The following is a 27,383-nucleotide window of genomic DNA, read 5'->3' on the forward strand; positions in this document are numbered from 1 at the left end:
CCAAGGTTCAATACTGGGCCCACTGTTGGTTAATTTATTCATCAGTGACTTGGATGAAGGGACAGATGTCTCCTCAGCAAGGTCACTGATGACACAAAGCTGGGAGGAGTGACTGATACCATAGAGGGCTCTGCAGCCCTTCAGAAGGACCTCAACAGGGTGGAGAGATGGGCAGGGAGGAACAAGCTGAAATTCAACAAAGGCACCAGCATAGGCTGGGAACTGACCTGCTGGAAAGCAGCTCTTTGGGGAAGAACTTGGGGGTCCTCATGGACAACATGCTTTCCATGAGCCAGCAGTGTGTCCTTGTGTCCAAGAGTACCCTGGGATGCATTAGGAAGAGCTTTGCCAGCAGGTCAAGGGAGGTGATCATGCTCCTCTACTCAGCCCCAGTGAGGCCACATCTGCAGTGCTGTGTCCAATTCTGGGTTCCTCTGGACAAGAGAGACACGGAGCTCCTGGTGTGGGTCCAGCAGAGGGCTAAGAAGATGATTAAAGGACTGGAGCTCCTCAGGTATGAGCAAAGACTGAGGGAGTTGTGCCTTTTTAGCCTGGAGAAAAGACTGAGAGGGAATCTTGTCAATGCAAAAAAGTGTCTGAAGGGAGGGTGTCAAGAGGATGGATTCAGGCTCTTCTTCTAGTGCCAAGCAAAAGGATGTAAAGGCAACAGGGAGAAACTGATGTACAGGAAGTTCTACTTAAACATGAGGAAGAACTTCTTTATTGTATGAGTGATTGTGCACTAGAACAGGCTGTCCAGAGAATTTATGGAGTCTCCCTCACTGGAGATATTCAAATCTGTCTGGACACAATCCTGAATAGGACAGTGCTCTAGGGAACCCTGCTTGAGCAGAGAGGTTGTACTAAATGACTTGCAGTGGTCCCATCCAACCTAAAGCATTTTCTGGTCCTTCCAGTATTTTCATCATTTCCACCAGCTAATCTTCATCCCCCTGTTCCCAGTTGTAACTCAGCATATGAGGTGCCTATCAGGACCCTCTCACTTTATGCCTCCTTGTCTCATTCCTCATGAGTGAGAGAGAATAACAATCAACTATCCTTCTCAGCTCCCACAGTACACTTCTTAAACTTCCAAAACAAGAAACACAGCCTATATTTCCTTACAGGCCAGACCTTTCTCAGAAAAAATAGAACCCAAAATACATTCCATTGTAATGTTCCAATCCCCCTTTTCCTTGACAAAAAAATTTCCTTGACAATATATCAGAGACCAATACATCACACTGCCCAGTGTTATTTCTATGACTGCAGGTGTCTATCTTGGCAACAGTCTTAATTTAAGAACTTGGGCTCAGAACATGGGCTCAAAGAGGAACTCAGTTGCATTTGATGATTCAATAGTTACTGCCTGCCTTGGTGAACACTGTCCAATTGCAACATGTTAAAATGCATTGGCAAAAAGGTTTCAGACTGCAGTATTTTCACCTGCCGTTTGCCATGAACTAAGACCACATACAAATTCAAGTACAACTTCTCGTCTAAATGGCAGCAAGCTGTTTTATTTATATATATAGTATACTATTCCATTATGTGTCTGTGTCCTTAGACATGACTAGGATGTGTATCTTTGTGTTTGCATAGCAAAATGGTGTCTTCATCCATGCCTTAGGCTCTGTGGCACTATTGTGATAATGTAGCGAACATTGCTATCACCATCCATGGAAATGCACTCCACATGTTTCACTCTGTGTCAAACTGTCACTTGCATGTTGGCTCTAAGCTCCTTGCATTCATTAGATATACTAAGACAAATGAAGTATCTGAGTTTTAGTTGTCTGGTTTGGCTTTTTTAAATTACAGAAATTAAATAACAGACATTCTTAACGAAACTTGCACTACATACATTTATAATTTAAAAATGGCAAATCCTGCAAAAATAAAAGGGTAATACGGTAGAGAAAAACAATTTACTAGTATAAATTCTTTTGCAAGAAAGCAGAAAAGGGTACACTGAAAATCTGTGACAATTCTAACACTGAGGAACAATGGGCTCTGAAAGAACATGATTCTGTCTTCACCAAATTATAAGCCTCTGAGAGGCATATGGTGTAGTTTCTGGAAATTCCGAATGCTTCCTGTGTTGTGCTCTCTATTTGTACTTCCAAATGGTTGTCTTGTAAACAATATTGAAAAACATAATGCTTCGAATGACCTGGTGTGCCTGAATTCCAGCAGTAACACCGCTGTACATAAGGTAATAGCTTTGCTGGTGTGAATCACAAAGACACAGGAAAGCTTAATCCTTAACATCTCTCTGGGACACAATATCTACCCCACCCAGCAGAAAAACAAATTTATCAATTAAATTCCACCAACTCTGGAGCAGTGACAATGTAGAGATACCCTGGATGTCTACTTCTCTCCTGAGCACCTTAGAGTGCTCCTGTGACCCTGATGCAGCTACACGGTGATTAATGCAAGCTCTGTCTCCACTTTGTGCAAAACAGGAGAAGCTCAGAAGGCAGACAATAAATATGGATGGTGTAGCACTAAACCTGCATTATATGGGAAAACTGTGGTTTAAACAGGTTTTAAAATGGTTTTTACCTTTTTGCAGAGTCACTGCCCCTTCTTCCCAACACCCCCCACGGTAATGTTATCTCAGGAATGTCCTGGGAAGGTGTCCTGAGGTGTTTCCCATTGGCCTTTGTTAACCCCTTCCTGTGATTGGGTGTTCCTGTAAGCCCCTTGAGACTTCTAATTGGTTACTCTGTGAATCCTCCTAAACCCTATAAATGTAGCATCCCCAACAATAAACGCCCTCTTGCCTCCTCTCCACGCCCGGTGTGCTGTCTCTGTGCTGGCCATGCGGCCATGTGGGGGGGGGGAGGGGGGAGCACTTCTCCCCTCCAGGCTCAGGGTCAGAAGAGACCCCTGAAGAAGCCCCTGGAGTTCCCTTTCCCCATCCTTCAAGGCGTCGGAATGGTTCTTCAGATGGAAACGGAACTAGAACTAGGACGCCCCACATCATGGGTGGGGAAAGGGATCCAGAGGATGGTATCTTGGTTTTCCACACTGGATGTAGCAAAGCACACTCTCATTCATGAGCTCTGCAGAAGACAAGTTCCAGTGCAGTGCAAGACACTATCCCACACAGTCACCTGAGGAACTAAATGCCTCTTAGGGAATTTGAATCTCAGAGAATATCTTCCCATATGAATGTATCTACACGCACAGAGGGGAGAGCATTAGTGTTTCTATTCAGATTTGGAATTTTATAGTCATTCTTGCAGAACTCAGGAAGTGCTCCAAATTAAACAGCCATTACAGCCTCTCTCTCAACAGCAGCTTTTATCCTTAAAATCTACACTCCCCATAGGAGCATTATAAATAGACATTAGAGGATGAGTAGTCCTACTACAGCCACAAAATTCATGTAAAGCATCTCATTTCTCTGAGGGACTGGACCACATCAGTCAGCTCATTTCCTAGGAGAAGTCCTGACTATGACTGTGGGTCACTGCAGCCCCACTACAGGTATTTGCAATCTCATGTTGTAAATTAGTAAAACTAACCTCCACTACTGCCCAGTCTGGCTAAACCTTCATATTACTCACATTTAATTTTTCACTCACTACTGCTGTGTTCTAAATGCCAAATTCTTCATCAAATCTCCAAACCACAAAGATCAAGACAGATGGAAAGCAACAGGCGACTTGTACCTCCAAGCACTCTCATTCTTGTTTGGGGATAAAGGCAGTCACTCAACATTATATCTTGCAACATTTTATTAATTGCCTCACTGTCAGGGAACTGTTTCAGAATTTGCTTTTGAAAATTTGTCATGCCAGCTAAGCCATTGGAAGTGCCCAGTGCACAAAATCAGAGTATTAAACATTTTTCACTCACTTAACAGAAAGCATGTTACATACCAAATCCATAGTTCACATCCTTATATGAACCACCATTTGTGGTCTCCCTACACAAAGAACAAAATTTGACTATGCTCTGTTACTTTTGGGCCACTAACAAGATGAAGGCTATCATCAATATTACAGCAGATCTGCACCAGTTAAAGCATATCTGCATAGATGAAGCAGCAATCATTAAGGCTTTACAGACTCACTTTTCTCCAGAGCGTATAAAATCCTCCCTACATGCCCTCAAGTGCTGGAATTCATTTTAATTTCTGATTTAGCTGAAAGCAGGTACAGCATTAACTATGGATTAAGTGCCCAAGACAGCACTGTGGTTTCTTTATTCCAGTGAGTACATAAAATATCATGTGTTCACAAATTGTGTCAAAATGGTGTTTACTTTGAACAGAAATATACAATTATCTCATTCATAAATCAGAAACCTCTCTCTCAGCAGGACAACTCAAGTCATGGTATTTCTGCAAAGAAACACTGGTACAGGAATTCCACTGCACCTTAGGAAACAGTACTTCCCTTTTATTTACCTCCTTTCACAAGAATACATTTAGCTGATCTATTTCAGAAATACATGGGAAAGGCTAAACAGTTCAAAATGAGAAAAACAATATTCTGTAGAAGCAGATTCAATTTTAATTACAAAGCAATATCAAATTTGTATGGACACAATAGGAAAATGGAATTCATTAAATTGGCTTCCCCATGGATTCATAATCTTTCTTCCTCATTCAGTCTGCAGGCTAAAACACTCAGAATTCTCCTCTAGCAAATGTTTTGGTTACTGCGTAAGCACTGAATCCTCTGGAGAGAGAGAAAGAAGAGGAAGGTTAGAAAATGCAATTTCTTCTGCATCTCTCAGAGAAGTGCCAAACATTATGTAGCTCTGCAGTTCACCACGATCATAGCTCTTCCTCTCTGAGTACTGCAAAGTCAGCAAATTGGGATTGTCAAAAAGAATTTACATGTCACTGTGCCTACCTGCTTGTTCTTTAAAAAGCAGAAACTAGGAGTGAGTGGAAAAAAACACTTCAGAGCTGTGAACAGAAAAAAGAATTTTCTTCCTCAGCAGACTACCTGTGTGGCCAAGTGTGAAAGCAAAGAGATTTGCTTCATAGAGAAAAAGGATGGTAAAAAGGATACTAGCAGTACTGAGAAAGGCAGCAAGAGAACCTCAGAGTTCTGTTTGAGACAGGGGAGGAGCAAGGACATCACCAGCATAACTGGCAACCTGCCAGTAGAACATAGTACTTCTTGGGTCATACCTGTCAACATCCTTCTTGGAGTACCACCGAAGTACTGTTAGTCTAAGCAAAAGCTGAGCATCAAAATCACTACTAGAAATCAGTGCCCTCAAAATGACCAAAAGCTCCTCCTGTGAATGGTGGGGGGAAGAAGAAGGGGAAGGCAACTAAATCAACATCTGCACCTTCCCTTTAATTTTCTAACCAATAAAGATAAAGCTTTTAAAAGAAAGTTAATGGAAACATATCAAATGCAGTGAAAGTTCTTCTATACTCAGAATGCAGACTATATATGGAAAAGCTGAAAAGGAAATGCAACTTTCTTACAGTTTTTGGATTACAATATAGTTATGATCACAAAGCAAGAAGTGCATTCACAGAGTAAAAAAAGAACTGTGAAAAAACAGATGTTGGAGCTGTGAAAACGTTCAGTTGGTATCTAGTTTTTCAGGACACAAGATACCCACTGAACTACTCACCACCTCACGAGAGAAAACTACATACCATTTCCTGTACATAGTTTAAACATCTTGTTTAGATTGGATGCGCAAACAAATTCTAGTGCACACACATACAAAATTAAAATATGTGAATATTCATACAGAAGAATATATTAGCAGTGCTCAGTTTTAACAGAAAATTCATCTAGGGAGAAAAGGGGGTTTAGTTTTCAAAAATTATTCATTTCCTCATGACATATAAAAGCACCTGCAGGACACAGAAACATTTCCACTATACCTGAATCACCCCAGTATCATTCAGGACTTTTTCATGTCAAAAATCTGTACTATAGAAACTGAAAGTGCTCAATCTCAATTTAAAAATAGGTAAATATCATTAAGGTTTTGCAAAAGACAGGAAAAACTGTACTTTGAATTAAGACTGAAATCTTTGAAATAAAGATTTTTCTCATTTTAAAACCAATTAAAATAAATTAAACTGGTAAGAATAACCTAGCTATTGACCAAGAAGGTGTATAAATTGAAGGTTTTAAGGACAGACTGGTTGTTACAAACCTTGATTCTTATAAATTTTTAAAAAAAAGACATACAAACAATTAGAATATTGTAAAAGCCTTACAACTATACAGATTGTTACAGGTAAGTTACAGGATGTATACAAACACACATACATATGCAGTACCCTATGCAGGCAGTATGTTACAAGAGCAACAAAATATAACAAGTGAGTCAAGATAATTCACTGAACCAGTAAATTACAAAAGATTACCAAAACAAACAAATCAAACCAACCAAACAAAAAAAACAGAAAAACAAACCCATTACAAAATATAGCATGAAACTTCTGGTAATCACAGTTCAAAGACTAACTCTAGATCATTGTCATCAAAATGATGATCAAAAAAGTACCTTGGTGGTGAAAACAATCAATGGACAAAAGCAAGCAATGATCTGCAGAATCTATCACAATTCTGGAACAGATTCTGAAATAATCACAGGAGCCAACAAACCAGGAAATTATGCTTATAAACCAATCTAGGTTTCTGTTTCCAAGACATTCCAAAGGAAAAGTAAAAATCATAACTTAGAAGTGCCATGAATACAATCTCTGTAAAAAGACTGAAAACTGTTTGGTAGACTGAAGAAAAGGGTAATGAAAAAGAGATGCAACTGGCGAGTTAGATGATGGCCTCCAAAGGAAGTCTGGATTTAGGCACAGTATTGATATCTTAATCCATGATGGAGAGGGCAGTAAGCTAAGAGCTGCTGAAAGGCAGGAGTAGCAATCAAAATGACTGGGGCTGCAGAGAAGAACTACAATTCCTACTTCCCCTTCTGCCCCTATCCAACCCAACCCCTGTAGTTCTTGCTACATTCACATGCTGCACAAGCCTCTAACAGAGCAGGGAGACAGCAAGTTATTTACATAAACCTAAATGAAACAGCTCATCCCTTGATACCTTAAAGCAAATGTGAAATATGGAATAAGGAGGGGAGCATATTAGAGTAGTAATAATTACTTCAGTGATTGTAATTGTAGATTTAAGAACCATGTGTTCTTTCACTGGAAAGAGCTTCTACATAACAGAATAAACCAAAAAAACAGGTGCAAAGGTTGGAAAGTTGAAGCCAATACTGTTGTCTTTGCATCGCATCACACAACCACTGAACTCTCTACACAACCACAGACTTGTTCGCTTCCCCACATATATCAGCATCCCACTCCTGGAACCTCTTTTCTACAGCAGCATTTTCCCCCCCCCTAAGTTAAAACTCAGACCAACTGCATAAATTACTTTGTGAGGTCTCATCATCACAATATGAATTAGGCATTCTCTGATTGTGTTTTCACTGAAATTACACCATAAACTCCTCTGGGCAAGACAGAAACCAGACTCTGATTCTCAAGAAACTAGAGGATGAAAATTGCTTCTTATTTGGTGCATATAATCCATGCACATAAAATAACCAGAACTGTTCTGAACACACTGTCCTGAAACTGTGTAGATTATTCATTTTCCACTTAGACATGCCACTCCTCTTGCTTTAATGTCCACAAGCCAGGAGCATGGTTTGGTTTGGGGACTGACAACTCCTGCTCAAGTCTTCTCCATTCTGGTGGCCGTTATGTACCAACTGCCAGACCATATGAGAAAACTAATCAGGAAATCCTGGCAATGTGAGTGGATTCTCCAGTCAAAACAGAAAGCCTCCCTGGATCTGCACCTAGCAACTGCCAGGGTCACAGCAAGCTGCTGGAGAGATTTTATATGAATGGCTGAATTTGCAGACTCAGTCACTCACGGCATCATCTGTAAAAGCCTCTGCCATTTCCTTTCCTTTACCAGGATGGAGCTAAAGAAAACTCACAGAGCAGGAGTAAGCAGGGTCAATGTGTGTGGTGCACTCCACCAACTGGCACACTGAATGTCTCAAGATGAAACCTTGAAGTCACTTAAGTTCAGGCTGGCCCAGCACAGCTTCAGAGTTTAACATGCACCCCAGCTAACTCTCCCACCTAACACAAGAGCAACCATCACTCTCTGATTGTGCAGCATTCATCTTTGTTACTCAATTTTAAATTAATAGAGTGAATGGGAAGAATCAGCTGTCCTTTATTCTGAAAAGCCTAAAGAAACAGGATTAGAAGTATGTAATGTAGCATCTCTGTGACATGCATAGCACTCCATAGAGAATCTCATCTGCATTTCTGCAATTACTGTTCAAAGAAATAAAGAAGTAACCATGACTCATTTCTCACTCTACTACAGGGCTTGAAGTTTGTGTCTGTAAATATAAAACCCAAAAGAACACCACTACCTGAAGTTCTGCAGACTACTTTTCTATTAGACTCTGTTGCTAAGAGCATTCAAACAAACAAAGAAAAGAAGGAAGAAAAATCAAGAATCTGTTATCCCAGAACAGATTACAGGTACAAATCCAAGAATTACAGCCACAGATTCAAAACACAGCTGTTCAGTAAGCACCTACTAAAAACAGCGTTACTCCTGATTAAACTGCCACTGACTGTTTAAGATCCTCCTCACAATACTTCAGATTTTCCACTTAAAAGGACAGTGTCATGAACACAGCTACCATTTCACATGTTTTAGTACCAAACTATAAAATACATCTTCAGTCATCCACAAAATCTTTTTTTTCTTTCTTCTTTTTCATGTTGAAGACAGAGATTGCATTTATACTAAAACTACTAAAACCCTTCAAGCATTCTGGGGTGTTGAAATCCACCACCCATACTAGCAAACTCCTAGAGCGCTCCCTGACAAAAGTACTGTCTTTGCAATTAACATTCTTTCTGACTAGTTCTGAGGCATCATCTGGCAAATAGGAGAGTCCAGGAAAAATTCCCAAAAGGTAGTTCACATGTAGACACTGTTTTGGAGACAAAAATGTTTGACTAGCTTCTGTGCCTGGTGACAACACAGTCTGACCTTCACGCATTAATTTCCACATGATTTGACCTCATTTATATTTAATAAATTATTAATTCCTGTTCTAAATTCTCCTGATACTGTTTGGGTTTGGAGGGTGAGAGGATTGTGGTTTTGTTTTCATTTTGTAATCCCATTTCTTTTTTACTTCTGTTACAGTATATACAGTGGGCATATATATACGGAGAGCATGAAAAAGGTTTTACACAGTGTTGTCAGAAATACACAGTCATCTTTGTAACATGTGCCCTTTTACAGTAAGCTTACATATTACCACACCAGGACAAAAAATGGGCAGATGCAAATCATTTTGGTTTAAGTTTTTTTTAAGTACAATTCTATTCCAATTAGAGTTGTTATGGGGAAAAATATCATTGTGATATAATACATTTGCAAGAAGGAAAACACACCCTCCATTCAGATTGTTTACTTTTTTCTGGGGCTTAAGTAAACGAGGGAAAAATACCAGGTACTTTTAATGAAGATGTTGACTCATTTGACATATTTTTCAAAGGGAACATTTAAAGAGCAATCATTTTGCAGCCACTTAATACTTATGTTTCTCACTGCAATTATTTTGAATGGTCAGATTTCCAGCTATTGCAGCAGTTATTTCCATTTGTGAACACTTCTGCTGAAAAAGAACTGAAGGTAAGTATTTGGTTTCTGTAGCCAGGTCTGCGTAGTGGGGGAGGCTACCGGGGTGGCTTCTGTGAGAAGCTGCCAGAAGCTTCCCCCACGTCCAGCAGAGCCAACACCAGATGACTCCAGGACAGATGCACCAGCGGCCAAGGCTGAGCCAACCAGGGATGACAGTAACACATCTGTGATAACGTATTTAAGGAGGGGGGAAAAAAAGTTATTGAGCATAAGAAAATTGCAGCAAAAGAAGAGTGAGAACACATGAACAACAATGTAGACACCAAGGTCAGTGGAGAAGAAGGGGAAGGAAGTGCTCCAGGTACTGGATCTGAGGTTGCCTTGCAGCCTGTGGTGCAGACCATGGTGGAGTCAGCTGTGCCCCTGTAGCCCATGGAGGAAACCCACACTAGACTGGGTGGATGCCCAAAGGAGGCTGTGAGCCCATCGGAGGCCCATGCTGGAGCAAGGTCGTGGCAGGGGCCTGCTGACCCATGGAGAGAGCAGCCCACACTGGAGCAGGTTTTCCTGGCAGGACTTATGACTCTGTGGGGGACCCACACTGGAGCAGCCTGTTCATGGAGGACTGCACCCTGTGGAAATGTGACCCACATTGCAGCAGTTTGTGAAGAACTCTTGCCTGTGGGATGGACTCAGGCTGGAGAAGTTCATGAATGTCTCCCATGGGCAGGACCCCACAGGAGCAGGTGAAGGACTCCTCTCTTTGAGCAACGGCAAAACCAACAACTGACTGTAATCACCATGTGATTACATCTCCCCGTGCCACTGGAGGGAAGGAGGTAGAACTTGGAAGGAAGGAGGGGTGGGGGGAAGGCATTTTTAAGATTTATTTTACTTCTCATTCTCCTGCTCTGATTCTATTAGTAATAAATTTAATTAACATGCCCATTCTGAGTCTGTTTTGCCTGTGATGGTGGTTGGTGAGTGATCTCTCCCGGTTCTTATCTCAACTCATGAACCCTTCACTATATTTTCTCTCTTCTGTTCAGTTGCAGAGGGGAGGGAGAAAGAGGCTTTACTGGGTACCTGGCATCCAGCCAGCATCAACCCACTACAGGTGTATTGTCCATACTTTCTCTTTTCTGGTTGTGAGCAACCTTGACAAATTTTATATATTTACTTAACATTATACAGATCGGTATGATACATTTTTCTCAAGTTTCCAGCCAGCAGAAACTTTCAGTCAGGGCAAATTGTTTCTCTAAATCTAACAGTACTAGATTATCAACGCTCATTCTTCAATAACTCTGACGAACAGGAATATAATGATTACTGTTGACGCTTGGCCTACTACTGCCATAGGACAGCATCTATCTTGACAGCACAGTGAAATGGCAAGAGCTGATTATCAATAAACCTCCACCAAAAGTATGTTGTTGCTATTATTATTATTGTTGTTGTTATCATTATCATTACTATTTCATGCCAGAGAGAAAAAGAGATAGCATTAATTCATTTACTGCTGAATTATTACAATTGTGTTTTCACTATCAGAAAAGGAATTAAAACAGAGTGAGAAGAAGGAAATCCAACAGGAACAAAAATGTGATTTGTAAGGTCTAGAATGGGTCTCTGAGAAAACAAGGCTAGGGAGAAAAGTGAGGCTGTATTTAAGCAATTAAAAATGAAGGAACAGAGAAGAAGCCTCAGCTGAAGGAAGAACTATGAGGAGAGATATTCAATATGCAGTAGGGAAAGACTCAATCAAAGTTATCTGCTGACAGCTTAATTTTAACAGGAAAGGGAGAGAAGGATTATCTGGACATTACAAACTCTGCCAACAGGTTGATATTATCCACACTGGGGAATGGAAGGAGAGTTCAAAAAGTGAGAGAGAACAACAAGAAGATGAAGAGAGCCACTTCGGTATGTTTGATTTAATAAGGTAAAATACCCAGAAGAACAGAGACCTGTGCTAGAGAAAACAACCATTTTATCACAGAGAGAATTACTCTCCAGTCCTCCCAGTCCACATGCTTTTTTTGAGGAGAAAGAGAAAAATCAGCTGCCATTTCTTCCATTCTTTAACCTAAGTGTTTAAACCTTTAATGTTTAATAAAATGTCTGTTCCAGGGGACCAGCAACAATCATACAGACTCCCTATTTCACCTTCCTACAGAAAAGACATTAATCTCTCCTTTTGTTAAAGATAACTTCAGGACCACTGATATACACTATTAAATAATTCCTGACCTCTACAGAAAATTCAATCTAGGCAAATACAACCAAAAAGTGAAAATACAGTACTTCCTCACCAATTATTCATTTTGGCCAGTTAATTTCACCAAATGATCACTTCTCAGCTGCCTCCTGTATTAGTATCTTTGCACTGAAGATCCTTAGACAGATGAGGGCATCTCAAGGTCTAGGAAGACTAAGCCTTATGAGGTGCCAAAAGCCCTTTCAAGACAAAAGAATGCATGAAGTTCCCACAAAGCACTCTATCTCATGGGAGCCACTTTTCCACCTCACAGGATCAAAATGATGATTTGCAGTTTGGAGATATAAGCTGTGGTGCATTGTGCTATTGATTTTCCAGTTGCCTTCTATTATTACTACAGCTCCACCCCTACCGTTCAGCTAGTGTCCAAACACGCATGACAACAAAGAATGTAAAAAATTTTATGCAAAGCGGAAAAAAAAATGAAAGGAGGGTAAAAATGAAAACAATATACTTACATTTTAAACTAGTAACTGTCCTTTTAACTACATCATTTTGTCTAAGGATACCTGCATTTTCATAACTGTTTTTCCTCTACACTTCAGCACCAGGCCTCACCAATATATTAAATTATCACCTCCATTGTTTCTATTTACTGAAATACATGTTCATCTTCAACTATGGCTTGGGCAAGTCACTAAGCACACATCTCAGTTCCCCCACCTTCATTTACTAGTAATCAAAACATAACTTACAATCACAATATACAGTAAATAGACAGTTAAAATGAAAGACAAGATCACAGTATTTAAGATAGATAGAATTCAACATATTAATAAGTTTTAGTGAAACACTAAAGCAGTTCCGCCGCAGTTTAGTATATATTGGATAAAATCCTGCATAAACAACTTTGCGTTTTCATTTAAAAATAGCACAATACAACAACAGAGTTCGTGATTTGGTAGCAATATGGCAGTACTACATATAGGTAATGTTCCTTTCCTTTACAAGAGATAGAGAAATTGATGTTAAGCAAATATCAAGTTTCAAAAACACTTATCAAAGGCTATCAAGGCAATTAATTTCTTAATTTGTAATGAGAAGTCCCAACACCCTAGTAACTTTCAAGCAGCACTGTCTATTCCTTGTTTTCTTTTCAGCCCTGGAAGGAGCTAAGAGCACATCCGTAAGTTATTACTTTTTAAAAAACCAATCAACCAAAAAAAACCCCAAACAAACATGAAAACACACATTACAGCAACTTTAATCAAACACCTCCAATTACAACAGAGGTAGCATTAACCCATGGGCTTAGCTTAATTAGAGAGTCTTCTCATCTGAAACTCTTGCCAAGAGTACCTATTGTAACTGTACAATTAGAGGCTCAATCATAAAGTCAGGAATACAAGCACTAGTGTGCAGTTTCTAAAACACGCCAACAGAACACGGAAAGGAATTGGTCCTAACTTGCATCCCCTTTCTTATCTCATCTTACTATTTTTAACTGTTATAGTAGGAATCCAGCAGCTCAAGGCACTTGCTGGTTACGGTTCTGACATTGCTTACAGGATAAATATAAATTCACTAAATCTCCTGCCTGCTGTCTACATAATCCTTTAACCTCTCCTTTTTTGCAGCTATCGTCCCCCACCTTCTTCTCGTCTCTGGCCTCTCTACTCTTTTCATTCTCATGCTGCCTTCCCTTTCCCACTTATTTTTTCCAAATCATCAACATTCAGCATACTCTTACAGTGAGATTCATGGTCACTACTCTTTTACTTCACAGCCTGCTTCAGCATGTTATTTTGTTTTTTACATTTTATTGAGTGATGAGAATTTTAAAGAGTTCTCTGGTAAGCAGATTTCTATTAAATTTAGCATGTGCCTGCAAGACACAGATCAAGTAGAAAATATTAAGCAAGAAGGTAACTTTCCAGTCATCAATGTGCTGCAAAAAGAATAAGACGGAACAGTGTACGTCACATTTAACAGAAAATTAGAAAAAAAAAAAAGTCAAGCATGCAAATTGTTACCGGAACTACAGGCAACAGAATTCAAACCGCACAGAAGCTGATCGCAAGTTAAGGTTTGAAAAACACAAAGCCATTTTACACTACTGAGTCATCAGTGGCAGAAAGGAATGAGCTTTCTCAGATTTTGCCACCTTCATTTTAACTTATGCAAAAAGAGGTAAAAGGTCTAAGAACTGACCATGAGTAAATCAGTTTTGCTCTGCTTATTTTCTTCTTGATTTCTAAACCAATTTTTAAAAATTATGTCTTTTCCTTGCTCAAGAAATTCAAGTTTCTTCTTTTAAACAACAATCAAATAACTATTTAGATACATTTGTTTTAAAGAGCTGTAGTGTAGTGTGTGTGTGGGAAAAACAGTTTTCCCCCTAAAGTTATAAAATGGTAAACTCCCAGGGGGTGGTTACCCTTGGGGTTGAGACAATGAGCGCTTCTGCAAAATATAAACATATCACCCAGACCGGAAAAGAAGAGTAGAAGTAGTAGTTGTTGTTGGAGAGGTGGCCATGTTCTGAAGCCACGAGCCGAGGGGCCTGAAGCCCTGTTGGGGGCTATGCCCCCCCCTCCCCCAGCCCCTGGCTGGGGGGCTACAGGGACTTGGAACAGCATTAGACTGGACTAAGTATCTGTAGCTGAGAAGCTGGGAGTTTTTCTCCTCCACCGTGAGCAGCAGCAAGAGCAGCATACGGAGAAACGGTGGCAGAGAGCCAGGAGATAAGAACTGAAGAAGCAGCAAACCAAGCACGCAGCTAATCAGAGAAACACAGAGTTGTCTGAAAAGAGAGAGAGTTTGGGTAAGAACTGAAACAAACTCCCCAAACCCCTCTGAGACCTCCTAGAGAGGAGGAGGATGATGAACTCTTACTTGAGAAGAGTCTTAGAGTGCTACAGCACCAAAAAGAGAGGAGCTGAGAAGCTCAGGGCTTCCCAGAGCTGGACCAGGACGGCCAAAGGAATGCGGAGGGGGGCTTCACCCCCCGCTGCTGCTAAACTAAGCTAGCAGCCTGAGATCAGAGCCCAAGAGCTCTGTAAGGGAATTTGAAACCCCTGAAGATAAGGGACCGTCACGAAAGCTTCTGCACTTCATTGATATGACGTGGTGAAGTGACCTTTGTCCTGGTAAACACAGCCCACGGAAGAAAAAGACCCTCGCTTGGAGTCGAAGGGCTGAGAGGGGCTTGGAGATCTCCCTCATGTGTACTTGGAAAAGGTGATCCAGCTACAGCTGCTGCATGGAAGAGAGAGAGAGAGAGAGAGAGAGGGAGAGAGAGAGACTGATGCCCTAGAGACACTGCTGCTCTGAGAGTGGAAAGGATCTCTTCCTTCTTCCCTCCTGGACTTTTATTTGGAGAGAGAAGAGATTTGATCCATTGTAAATACTGATTTATCATGGTAGAGATAGTTGAGATTGTGTGTGTAATGTATTATAATATTCATTTGTACAGTCATTGTAATATATATTCCCTTCCCCCCATTTTGAGTCTTGTGTGGTGTCTGGAAAACCCATCTCACACTGGGCTGAGATGTGGGAGGGGGGCTTGGACTCAGGAATTGGATTTTGGGGTTCTCAAACCACCACATGTAGCAAATTGATATTTTTAGGAATATCAACACAGAACTTTGCTTGGGAAAGTTCATACAAAGCAAAACCTGTGTCATTAAAAAGCCCCCATTACTACACAATTTTACATATGGGCTCAGCCACAAGAAGATCACTCATGCAGTATTTCTACAAGTAAACACACAGACAGGAAAGTTCACTACCAACATCAATAACAAGCTCCAACAAAGAGAAAAGCCACATTCATGCCAACCTTTTCTCCAGTTTTTCACAACTGGACCTGAACAGATCAAGGAGTAAAGTAAACCTTTTACCTTTACCAAGCGGTGAGCAACTGACCAGGCTTAAACCAGGACTTGGTTTAGGCTGTTGTTACCAAAACGTTAAATGGATGCATTAAGTTATTGCTTGAAGCCTTCAAAAACAGAAGGTGCCCATTATGTCAATTACTCAGAAGCACCACATTAATACCTCGAGAAAGGAGGTCTTTTTGCTACTCCAGATACATTTCCAGTAGTTTTGAAGATGTATTTCCCCCACTACCCTCTTTCAAACCTTAGTTCTGTGCTCTATCAGGTAGGCTGCACAAGCAGGTCACCTCTTTCTCTTGCCAATGGAAACAGGCAGTGGCCACTGCCCTTCAGGCTGTTTTTCATAACCTCTCAATTTCAGCTGTTCCACTGCAGCTTCACCCTACTGCTGCTTTAAGACTGCCTGACATCAAGTCCCACAGAGACTTCACAAAGAAAAAATATGGGAAAATAAACATCATCACAAGAATTAGTTAAGTGTTCCTTGGCCCCCAGCCCTTTCTTGTGTCTGTCACCACTTTAGCTAATTTGCAGCCACACAATCCCTCAGATGGGAAGGACAACACACTGAATCTTGACCTTTGAGCTGCAAACCTAGCCTTGAGCAACTTGATGACCTACATGGCAGCTGCACGACTCGATAACTAGTTGGCTGGAATCTGCAAATGCATGATTCATTTCTGATTCTCCCCGCATCATCCTCTATGCTGTCACTACACTTTGCTAAAAAACATAATTTCTGAAAGCAGGCTTTATTATGACAAAACATTGCTTTGAAAGAACTTCAATAGTAAAAGGAAAAATGTATTTTCTTTTCCTACCTAAACACTGTGAAATCTACACAAGAAGGAAAAAATACACATATATATATATTCAGCATCTAAATATATCTGCTCTTGCTTACTTTTCCTAAATGTTTTAACTGAATAACACACCATGCTGGTTGCATATTTTGTAAGGGCCAAAGATCTACAGTGCATCTAAAAATTAGGATACATCTCTGCACTGAAGTGGTACCAGGGTCCTCTGATGCTAGTCCACGTGTGCAAGCCAGCTGCTGAAAAGATAAACTTGAGAAAGTAGGATACTTTTGTAAAACTTATTGTGCTAAACTGCAGCAGATCATCAGCCACATACCTCACCATCCAGACCAGCCACATATCTCCCCTCCCTTACCCCTGAAAATGCACAGCTATAATTTCAGTCATTACAGTTCCTTACTGCATCCTGTGTCCCTAAGAGATTCTGCTGGCATTTCTCACTGTTGTAGAATTAGGCTTTCTTATCCTTTTAATGACCAAAACACAGCTGTCCAACATGTTCCAGCTGGCACAACCCTGGCATCTCTGCTGTTAGCCCAGCAGTACATCATCTGGGCTATTTTGTCCAACTGAATATGCATTGATATGCATATATAGAAGTAACTTGCAACTGGGTTGGGGTTCTTTTCATTAAAAAAAAAAAAAATTTGCTAAACCTCTTAGTAAGTTTTGTCCACATTACGAAGTTCAAATACAGGTCCAACAGAGAGGCTAAAGACAAAAATTTGAGTGGTTTGGGATTTGTTAGTCTAATGTCTTAAAAGCTATGCACATACAGGAGGATAAATAAATTATATAGCTAGATTATATCTCCTCTGTCTATACAGTGATAGGTAAGGGGGTAGATACCTTACAAACAGGATTAAGCAGTTTGAAGTGTGTGGCACAGGAAACAGTGACAGGTAAATCGGAATTATGAAATATCATTAATTGCACCTTTCCGATAAAGTGACCAAGAGCAAAGTAGTTCTTCATACTAGGTTCTGCATTTACATATTTAGAATTTCAGTACCTAAAATCCTACAGGAATGCAGGAGGAAAAAACAAGCAGAGCCATTCCCACCTTTTAAATATTTTTGTCAGTGTGCAAACTTAGAAAAACAAGTTCTAAACGAGATTGTAACAGAATTCAATCTTCAGAATTACCCTTAGAACTGTAATAGTTAAAATATGTTCAACTGTGACTTTCCCCTGCTTGCATTACATGCAGAATGAGGCACAACAATGCAATACGATACAACTGGTTCTGGGCTCATTACCTCACCTTGCACAACATAACACCTGAAGTAATAACTCTTTTTTTCTACCCTGTGGGCACTGAAGGGCATACTCTTAGCACGTGTAAATCTGCCAAATGCTACAAACCTAAAGAGCTGTAAAGACATCATCTCAGATTCTGACTTTAAATTCATCCTTGTTTAAAGAGACTTATTTTTAAAGATGCTAATAAGTTATGGAAAGCTTGTATTAAGCTCCAAGAAAAGACTCTGAAGGCCATGCTGCTTCCTACCCATTAAAACTATAATCTCATAACCATGCTATTCGTTTAGAAGAGCACTAGAATGATACAGGTACAAGACATTTACAGTAATTTCCTGTTACATCCAGGCTACATGCTGCTTGAGAGTAACTGGTACACAACTACAGTCTGCGAGAGGATTGGTTGGAGGGCAGCCCTACAGAGGGATGTGGGGGTGCTGGTGGGCAGCAGCTCAGTGTGAGTCAGCAATGTGCCCGGGCAGCCAGGAGGGCAAACCCCATCCTGGGGTGCATCAGGCACAGCATCAGCAGCTGCCAAAAGCGGATCATCCCGCTGTACTCAGCCGTGGTGCGGCCTCACCCTGAGTCCCGTGTGCAGCGCTGGGCCCCACAGTTTGAGAAGGACGTGAAGGTCCTTGAATGGTCCACGGGAGGGCAACAACACTGGTGGAAGGGCTGGAAGGCATGTCCTGTGAGGAGCAGCTGAGGACCCTGGGGTTGTGTAGTTTGGAGAGAAGGGGCTGGGGGGTGACCTCATTGCTCTGTACGGCTTCCTGAGGAGGGATGTGGAGAGGTATGTGCTGATCTCTTCTCCCTGGGATACAGTGACTGGAGATGTGGGAATGGTTCAAAACTGGATCAGGGAGGTTCAGACTGGACATTAGAGAACTTTACCAAGAGAGTGGTCAAACACTGGACCAGGCTTCATGGAGTCAATGCCCCAAACCTGCCAGTGTCTTTTGGCACAAATGCCTGCCAGGACATTTGGACAATGCCCTTAGTAACAGGTTTTAACTTTTGGTCAGCCCTAGAGCACTCAGGCAGTTGGACTAAGGTGATTGTTGTAGGTCTCTTTTAACTGGAACTCTCCTCCTCTATTCTAGTATTAAATAGTTCCATTGAAACTAACAAAACCCATAATTTGGTCCAAGCGAAAATGTAGCTTCCGTGTCATGGCATTTGATTTTTTTAAGCCATAATGGTCTCTGCACGAGATCATTAACTTAATTTGAATTTGTGCCTATTTCATACTACCAAAGAGACAGAAAGACCAACTGTGAACGATAAACTACTTCCTAAAAGGCTACTCACTAACCGATTTGGATACTAAAGTAATCTCTCTGATTCTTGAATGCCATGGAAACTTTAGAGGGTAACTTAATTTTAACACTTGCAATTTAAGAATCTTTGAATCTTGCATAATGTGCCAGAGTTATGGTTCTTGTGGGGACACCTGAAATACCCCTGCTTTCACACCCTACAAACATTGCTGCTCCACTAGAAATTCAAAGACTTCTCCTCACACCCTTATCCTTATTACTTAAAGGAATAAAAAAGGGGATAAGTAATTAGAAAGAGGGACTACAGTGAAGTTGCTTTTTTTCCAACTGCACAACTACTATCACTGAAAATCCTTCTGTAAGTTATCTTTTCCCTTAAATGAGGAGGAAGAGAGGACAGTGCTTCATTTTGAACTCTGCCCGCTATCTCGGTAACTGCGATTCCTGATACCGCCCGCCGCGGGCCTTGCTCCCAAGCCAGGGCTTTCCTGGCATAGGAAAGCGGGTCCTCCCTCACACCGTCTCCGCAGCAAGCAGTGCCCACCGGGGCGCTCCGCTACCGTCCCGCGGGACAGGCAAGGCAGCGCCGGCATCTCCCTCTTCGCCCGGACCAAGCAACCCGCAGGGCTCCTCCCGCCCGCGGGGACGCCGCGCCGGGGCTGCCCGAGCGCCGCGGATCCCGCGGCACCAGCCGCGGCCGGGTGGGCTCCCCGCCGTGCAGTGCAAGCTGTGGCGTAGCGCCGGGAGGCGGCAGAACAGCCGTGTCTGCCCGCGCCGCAGGTGCGCGGAGCTCCGCGCCGACAACGGGGAATGCGGGGAGCGGAGCTCCCACCGCGGCCGCGCCGAGCCGAGCCGAGCCGCCGCCCGGGCCCTGCGACCGGGGAGCCACCGCCCGCCGAGCCGCCCCGCCGCCGCCGCCCCTTTCCGCGCTGGCACCTGGATGTGGCAGGAGATCTCGGAGTCGTCCAGCAGCCGCACGGTGCATTTCATCTCCGCGCTCAGCGACCTGATGCTTGAGCTTCGAAACCGGATCATCCCGGCAGCCCGCCTGCCACCGCCCCGCAGGCAGCCGCAGGGGGCCAGCCTGCAGCGGCACCCGGCCGACCACGGCACGGCTCGGTGCGACACGGCACGGAGCGGCACGGCACGGCACGGAGCGGCGGCAGCGCCGCCCCTCAGCCCCGCGGCTCCCCGCCGCCGCCCGCCATCCTCCCGCCCGCCCGCCCGCCCGCCGCGGCTCGGCCGCCGCTGCGTCAGGATGCGCTCGGCTGGCCGGCCTCAGCCTCCTCCTGCGCCCGCCTCCGGCATGGCATGGCACAGCATGGCATGGCCCGCGGGGACACCTCTCCGCCCTCACCTGCTCCTTCCGCTTCTCCGCCCCACCGGCCCCGGCTGGGAGCTCTGCCGGGCTCAGTTCCGTGGGGCTGGCACAGCCGGAAGGGACACAGGCAGCGCGATTGTTTGCCTTCCCCGCTACGGGCGTGCTGCTCCTGGTTTGAAGTGCACCTGAACGACTGGTGCTCCCCTGGGAATGCCCGGTGCCCTGCAAAGGTGGGACATCCCCCAGGCTGCTGGCGGAGAGTGGAGTCCCCACGCTGCCTGCCCGCCAGGAAAGTGAGTCGCCGGGCTATCTCAACATAGCCCGAGGCAGAAGGAGAACCCAAATACATATATACACAGTTATATAAAAAAACCTCACCAAAGATAAGTGTACGCTAATGATAAAGAAGAAAACATAATGCAACTTAATGTAAGAGTACAAGGCTTAGAAACTTGTTTCCTCAGGGGAAAAAATGACCCATTAGGGAACAGTGGTCTCACCCCATTTATTGTCTAAGTGGGAAAGAAAATACAGCATTCAGTATCTTCATTATTATGTCCTCCATCACAAAAGGCTATATCCATTAGTGCAAAACCTTGCAGGAAGCAAACACCAACGTTAACCAGCCTTGAAACATGGATCAGCATTGTGTTAAAAAAGGAGCACTTCCCTTTGCAGTGTGAAATGAAGAACAGCCAGTACAAAATGGGATGTGACTGGAAATTTACAAAGAGAAAAGATGCACTGACAGCCACACAGAAGGTGTATTTCAGTTATTTTGCCTAGTTGTCCGCGATTACTTGTAAATGTTCATATTTTGAAAATATTTCTGTGTGAATGTATTGTTCTTTTGAAAATCTCACATAAAAGCCAGAGTCCTGCTACCCCTGTAAACTCTTTCTTTAGTTTTCTGCTGGACCGCTAGCAGCAGGAAATACAGACAACCAGAAACAAATGAGAAGTATATAAAGCTCATATTACCATCAGCTAATAAATATGCAAAGCCCTTTAATGTGAAACATAAAAGAAAACTATATGCATATGCTTCTCAGAAATTATAAATGCTTCCAACTGCATGGTGAATACTGAAGGACACCAGTGAGTATTTAAAAGAGATTATTCACCTCAACAGCTGCAGTCAGCCCACAAGATATGGAAGAAGGTCCTTATCAGTTGAGACACCAGTTAGTTGTGGACATCCACTCATTAATAATAAAATAACACCTTTTGTCTTACAGTCGTACAACATGGGAACTCAGTAGCAAGATTTCAGCCCACATGCAGATTGACTCTCAGGTGGCACATATTTTCCTTCTTCTGGTACAGAAGGAATCTTTTCTTTCTAACCCAGATATTTTAGCTTTCCCTTCAGTCTCTGTAGCACACCTTTCTCCATCCAAAAGGGGAACTATAAGAGGGAACTAAGCCATTGATGAAGATTTAGGGAGCAGGTGAAAGTTTACCACTGTCTGAGGGTTGTTTTGTTTTTTTTTACTTTACTGTCAGGAACACATGGAGAGGGATGAGTTTCCCAGGAGTTCTCAGAGTTACATCAACAGTGATGACTATAATATGAAACCTGCATCTTCAAACTATTGCACAGCAAGTGAACTAGTGTGTACTGACAGCAGCACAGCTGCAGGAACACAAAGCTCAGCAAAACTTTACTTGCCGCTTTTAAAGACAGGCCACTCATGTCTTTTTGCCACTTTATTTTCTTCTTTAATACCCCATACCATGTTGACCTGAAGTGAGAAAAATAACATATTTCTCTGTCAGAACTGTCACTGCTCAATGCAATAGCCACATTCCCATTCTTTGTTTGTCTAATTGGTCACTGAATTTGCTTTGAGATGAGTTCATGTGGATGGCCCAAGGGACAGTAGCTTATACTTCCTATTTACCTTTGAATTGCTGACAGATACAAAGTTATGTTTACAGACAACAGGGAACACTCATGAGCTTGAGTAGTACTTTGATTTTGGGATGATTCTTTATGGAGCTAAATTACAGAATATAATAGTCAAGGATTTTCCCTTCAAAAACTGACAATCACAGCAACTTTAGCTCTTTCAATTAATGTTTATAATTTTATCAAATATGTAGACATGTGGTTTGGTTTTGGTTTGGTTTTGGGTTTGGTTTTTTTTCCCCAGATACTCAAAGATTAATCTATAAATACAATTGCTGTGGCTGTAAACACTGCTGACCTTGAGTTGCAGCATAAGTAGGCAAGAGACCCAACTCACTGTCACCACAGGGGTGCCCTGCATAGCACACTAACCTCCTTCCCCAAGGCCCACACCTACTCATTGCCTTCAGCTTGGGCCCCTTGCAGGGGTCTCACAGACAGCTCATAGAGCACGCACAGCAATCAGCTGTTGCTCAGAGATCATGGTGCCAATACCTAAACAGCGGCTTCATTAAAATTTACGAAGTCTAGGACAATTTAGATTTAACCCAGTTCCCTTATACAGGAGGATTAGGAACTCCAGCTCTAAAATATTTTAGCTGAAGACAAATGATCTGGATATTATGCTTCTCCAGAGCTTATCCTGAAGAGTGGAAGGTGAGTTGAGCTAGGTATTGAGCTAGCAATGAACCGAAAGTTCAGAGAGTAGTTTCCTATAGTCAGGAAAGTGAGTTTTGCTGTCAAGGTCACAAAGTCCATGAAAAGCTAGCTTCCTAAGAATTCTAGAGATCCTGTTACAAAGCAGAAAGTTTGGATGACTTCTGAAGGATCTAGTTCACAAGGCAAACAACTTTTTCATACCAAGGCCCCAAACTTTTGTTATCGTCAATGGAATTGCCTTTGAGACACACATTGTATTATTGTAAAATATATCTAGTACCAAGCTGAAATTAGCAATGAGCTAATTGAAGAGCTGGGCATACTGGGAAGCACTCAAAATATGAAAAAAACCAAACATCAGATCCCACATTTACAGGATCTTTTTGTTTCAATCTTAAGTAATCATTTAAAAAATCACTTTATATAAAAAACAATTGTAAAAAAAAAAAAAAGCAGGGGGTTGCATCTTGAAATAAAAGGTCTCCCACTTCTAAATATTACACCAGTAACTTTAAAACTTTATAGAAAATATTAATGTATATCTCTAGCAAACTATAAGAGTATTAAAATATACATAAATTACAAAGAAATATTTAAATAGCAAAAGTTATACTGTTCACTGAAATTTGAATTCACATAGGGTTTCTACTTTTTTTTACATTACAAAAACGGTAAAAAACCATTATATATTCATTGCATGAATGAGAAGGCAACAGGATAAGTAAAATATTACATTATATGACAGCAGTACCAAAAGACTTGGGATTTTCATGTTTGTACTCCAAAGGGAGCTAAACAAGCTGTCACTCCAAATCCACTAAAAATTCCAGGGTTATCAGTGATATATTTGACCACAATTACCCCAGTAAAAAAGACCTAAAGTCCTACTAAAATCTGTAGGGCTCTATGACAGTTTTCAGGGCACTGATAGTCCTGTGGCCTCCCCATTCCTTGGGTGTAGTTGTGAGCCACATCCATGGTTCACACGGGGAGAAGAGGTAAGTCAGAAGCAGGTATTTTCTAACACTAATAAAGTTTAGCCTCAGAACAAAGTATGGGAAGAACATTACAATACACCCTTCCAGCAAGAACGATGGGTTGAATCTACTGTACAAACTTCTCAGCAAATTTCCTGCAGATGTCATCTGGAAGCTCAAACACATCATTTGTCTGAGTTAAACTGGATTGCACAACACCACAGTTGAAATTTGCCTACTGGACCAATTTTTACATTGATTTTAATCCACACATGACAATTACCATGAAGGCAAATGTCAGTTCCCAGCCTTTGGTTCCAAGGATAAAGTCAGCGAGATGATTATCATGGTTCATTGAGTCCCAAGACTTCCCAAGATTTTCTTATCAGTAGGTATCAAAACATTTCTTTTGTACACTCTTCTCTTTTCAGGGAATATACTGCCAGTCCCACTGTTCTAACACCGTTGTCAGGAAAACTACAGGAGGCAGAGTACTCTCTCAGTTTCCCATGCTGCCTTTTCTTACTGTTCCCAAAAACTTCTTTCACTACTGGTTCTCTCTAGCTGCTTTCACACAATCCATGCAATACTTTTCCAGCTTGCTAACAGCCTCAGAGAAACCTTGCAGCTACCACTGCTGAAAGATTTACAGGTTTTGCGTGTGCCACAACCAGTGGTTTCGGGTATCTACAGTTAATTCAGTATCTACAGGAGCCTGATCACCTCATGCTGAAGGCAGAGTGGCTGCCACATTCATATATTTCCTCAGTCTATGATAAAAAAAATTCCCACACCATGATTTAATAATCCAAAAAAGGTACTCTCTATCTCCTGATCAAGCTGAAGATCAGAGCTCTCTTCTCCTGACTGTATTTGTGCACAGACAAAAAATATAGCAATGACTATAGCAGTGAATCTGATCAAGTAAAAAGTTCATTTTTTAAGTAGGTAGAGGTATGTTTGATGGTAGTGATGATAATCATAGAAAAGAGGTATTGCCTACCTGTAGCTTGAACAGTTCTTTTTATAGAATTTATCTAAATGAATGTTTAGTAAGACTCCAAATCAAAATACAGTCTAATGTTACACCAAACAATCACATTTTTTCAACTATATTATTGCAGGGAGGAGTAAATTTGATCATTACTGGGACACTAAAAGTCATCATAAAATATACAACTACATTGGCAAAATATTCAGAGCTAGGCTTTGAAGAGTTCTCAGCATCCCAAAAGCCTTGCTAAGTGAGTGCACAGAGAAATAGTCCCCACTACTAACCTTTTCTGTGTGTTCTTTTATACTGTTCTTGTTACTGGGTGGAATTTGGATGCTCATGGGCAGAATTCTCCTGCAGTAACATCCTGTTTCCATGGCTGCTGCACATGCACTTTGAAACAGTTAAAAGTGCTTAGACCAGTTTTGGTTGTTTTTATAATTCTTTTTCTTCTTTTGGGGTTATTCTGATTTTTAATATTCCCATCATACAATTTGAATTTTACATCCTTTGTTTGCAGAGGTAGTTGTCTAACTTCAAGTGCGTCCAAAGCACTTTTCCAGCCAGGACTGATCATCAAAGTTGGGGTCTACATGAGGAATCAGATTTAACACCATGTCTAATTTGCATAAATCAAGGTAAAGTCTAGCAAAGAAAACTTCTGCTTTGCACAAATTATGTCAGGTCCCTAGTACATTTCATTAACAACTTAAGTAGTACAGGAAAAACATGTATCATACACAAGTATTTCAAGTTTGTTAATCTTGCTGGCATCTAATTTCTATCCAGAGTCTGTTATTAAAGTAATTACCACCATGATTTTTAAATAATAATATGCAACAATATTCAGTTTCTGATACAGCTTTCTTTATATGTTCTGGGTTTTGTCATTAATTCCTTTCCAAATTACTCTAAGAACTGTTGCTTTTCATTGATCTGATTCTCTTAATTATGTAAAAGCTAATACAGGCAGGATTGCAGTATCAAGTTGCAATTATCTTTGTTGTTGAACTTCATTACACATTAGAGGCTCTGTGGTGTAATAGTTAAGTATGCTTGTAAGTGATTGCAGAATGGAGGCTTAGCTACCTGGGGAAGAGATGTGGACTAAATAAATGGAAAAAAGCCATCAGAGACACTGAGAAAGCATACTTCAAAAGCCTTCATTAATAACTGCTCAGAAATAGTAATCTTATTACCTACTAGTAGAAGCAGCATTCTAAGATACATATTCTCCCTGCCTACTTCCCAAAGTCAGTGGGTGGCTACATCCTACTAATGCTTTGAGTGCTTTCAGAAGTGATGGTTCTACATCAATGCATACCGTTGCTATTGTAAGTAATGTTGAAATATGGGGTACATAACTTTTACATCCTGGCTCTTAAGAGACAAATACAAGATAAGACAATAAAATAATAAATCTTTGCAAAACCAGTACTTACAGTGGAGGCCAGAATCTTTCCAAGTAACAAAGTAATCCTGGAGAAGCAACTTTTATTCTCACCCAGAGTGGAATAGAAACAGTCCTGGATGTCATCTTTAGCTATGCCTGATTTCTTTTTGAAGGGACTAAAAAAAAAAAAAAAAGAAAATAGTCTTTCCATAATTCTGTGGTGTTCTTTATTTCCAGTCTGTCCCTGTAGTAACACTGAAGTTACTCCAGGCTACACGCGACTGTGGCCTGCAAGCAGTTAGCTGTGCCAAGCACTTAGCTGTGCACTCCCCATGAGCGCTACCTACGCCAGCAGCCTCCTACACTCAGGCAGAAAGGTCCACATATTTTCCTGACTGCTCTGAGCATCAGACATAACCCCTTGTCTCTTGCTGTCACTTTTGAATCACACTGCTGCAGCTCTAGTTGTTATTCTGGACTAAAACCACTGTAATTTTCACTTTTTTTTGCACTCTCAATGTGGCAGATAAGTAAAATGTTATTTTATGAACTCAGCATTTCAGAGAGATTTTTGATTTGCTGAACACTTTTCTGAAGTATTTATGTTAGTCCACTGATTTTGTTCACATCACATGGAGAAAACTTTATGTGGTATATCATACTTTGATTTCTTATACATAATTAAATTTGGTAGGACTATCGTCCAAACGTGGAGTTGATACTGAAAGATTTACTTTGGATTACATTGATAAAATAGAGTTTGTAAAATGAAGATGTTTTCAAAATCTAAGGAATAACCAAAACTAACTAATAAGTTAGGAACCAAGGAATAAAAATAACTAAGGAATAAAAAAACTAACTAATCTTCCACTTCTTATCTATGTTATTTTTTTGAAAGTGAGTCAACCAGCCATTGCATAAGCAGGTTACAGAATTTCCTTTGTTGTTACTACAAAAATTTAAATCATTTAACAATAACTTCTGTGTTTAGA

The 27,383-nt window shown here is 41.3% G+C and overlaps 1 protein-coding gene across 2 annotated transcripts in view; it reads right to left on the reverse strand.

Annotated features, from left to right (window-relative positions):
* The window catches only part of FRMD3 (FERM domain containing 3), a 144,067-nt gene extending 117,450 nt beyond the window's left edge, over positions 1-26,617 (reverse strand). The window contains exon 1 of one of the 2 annotated variants that reach the window (XM_027634540.1): positions 26,441-26,617. In XM_027634540.1, the coding sequence (XP_027490341.1) occupies positions 26,441-26,602 (162 nt within the window). In that variant the 5' untranslated portion in view covers positions 26,603-26,617. Of the gene's footprint in view, positions 1-20,070; positions 20,234-26,440 lie in introns of those variants that run through there. The other variant, XM_027634541.1, reaches the window with a different exon arrangement.
* Between the last annotated feature and the right edge of the window lie 766 nt (positions 26,618-27,383).

The sequence above is a fragment of the Corapipo altera genome, unplaced genomic scaffold, assembly GCF_003945725.1.
Source record: "Corapipo altera isolate COAL_440 unplaced genomic scaffold, ASM394572v1 61411, whole genome shotgun sequence".
Taxonomy (NCBI): domain Eukaryota; kingdom Metazoa; phylum Chordata; class Aves; order Passeriformes; family Pipridae; genus Corapipo; species Corapipo altera.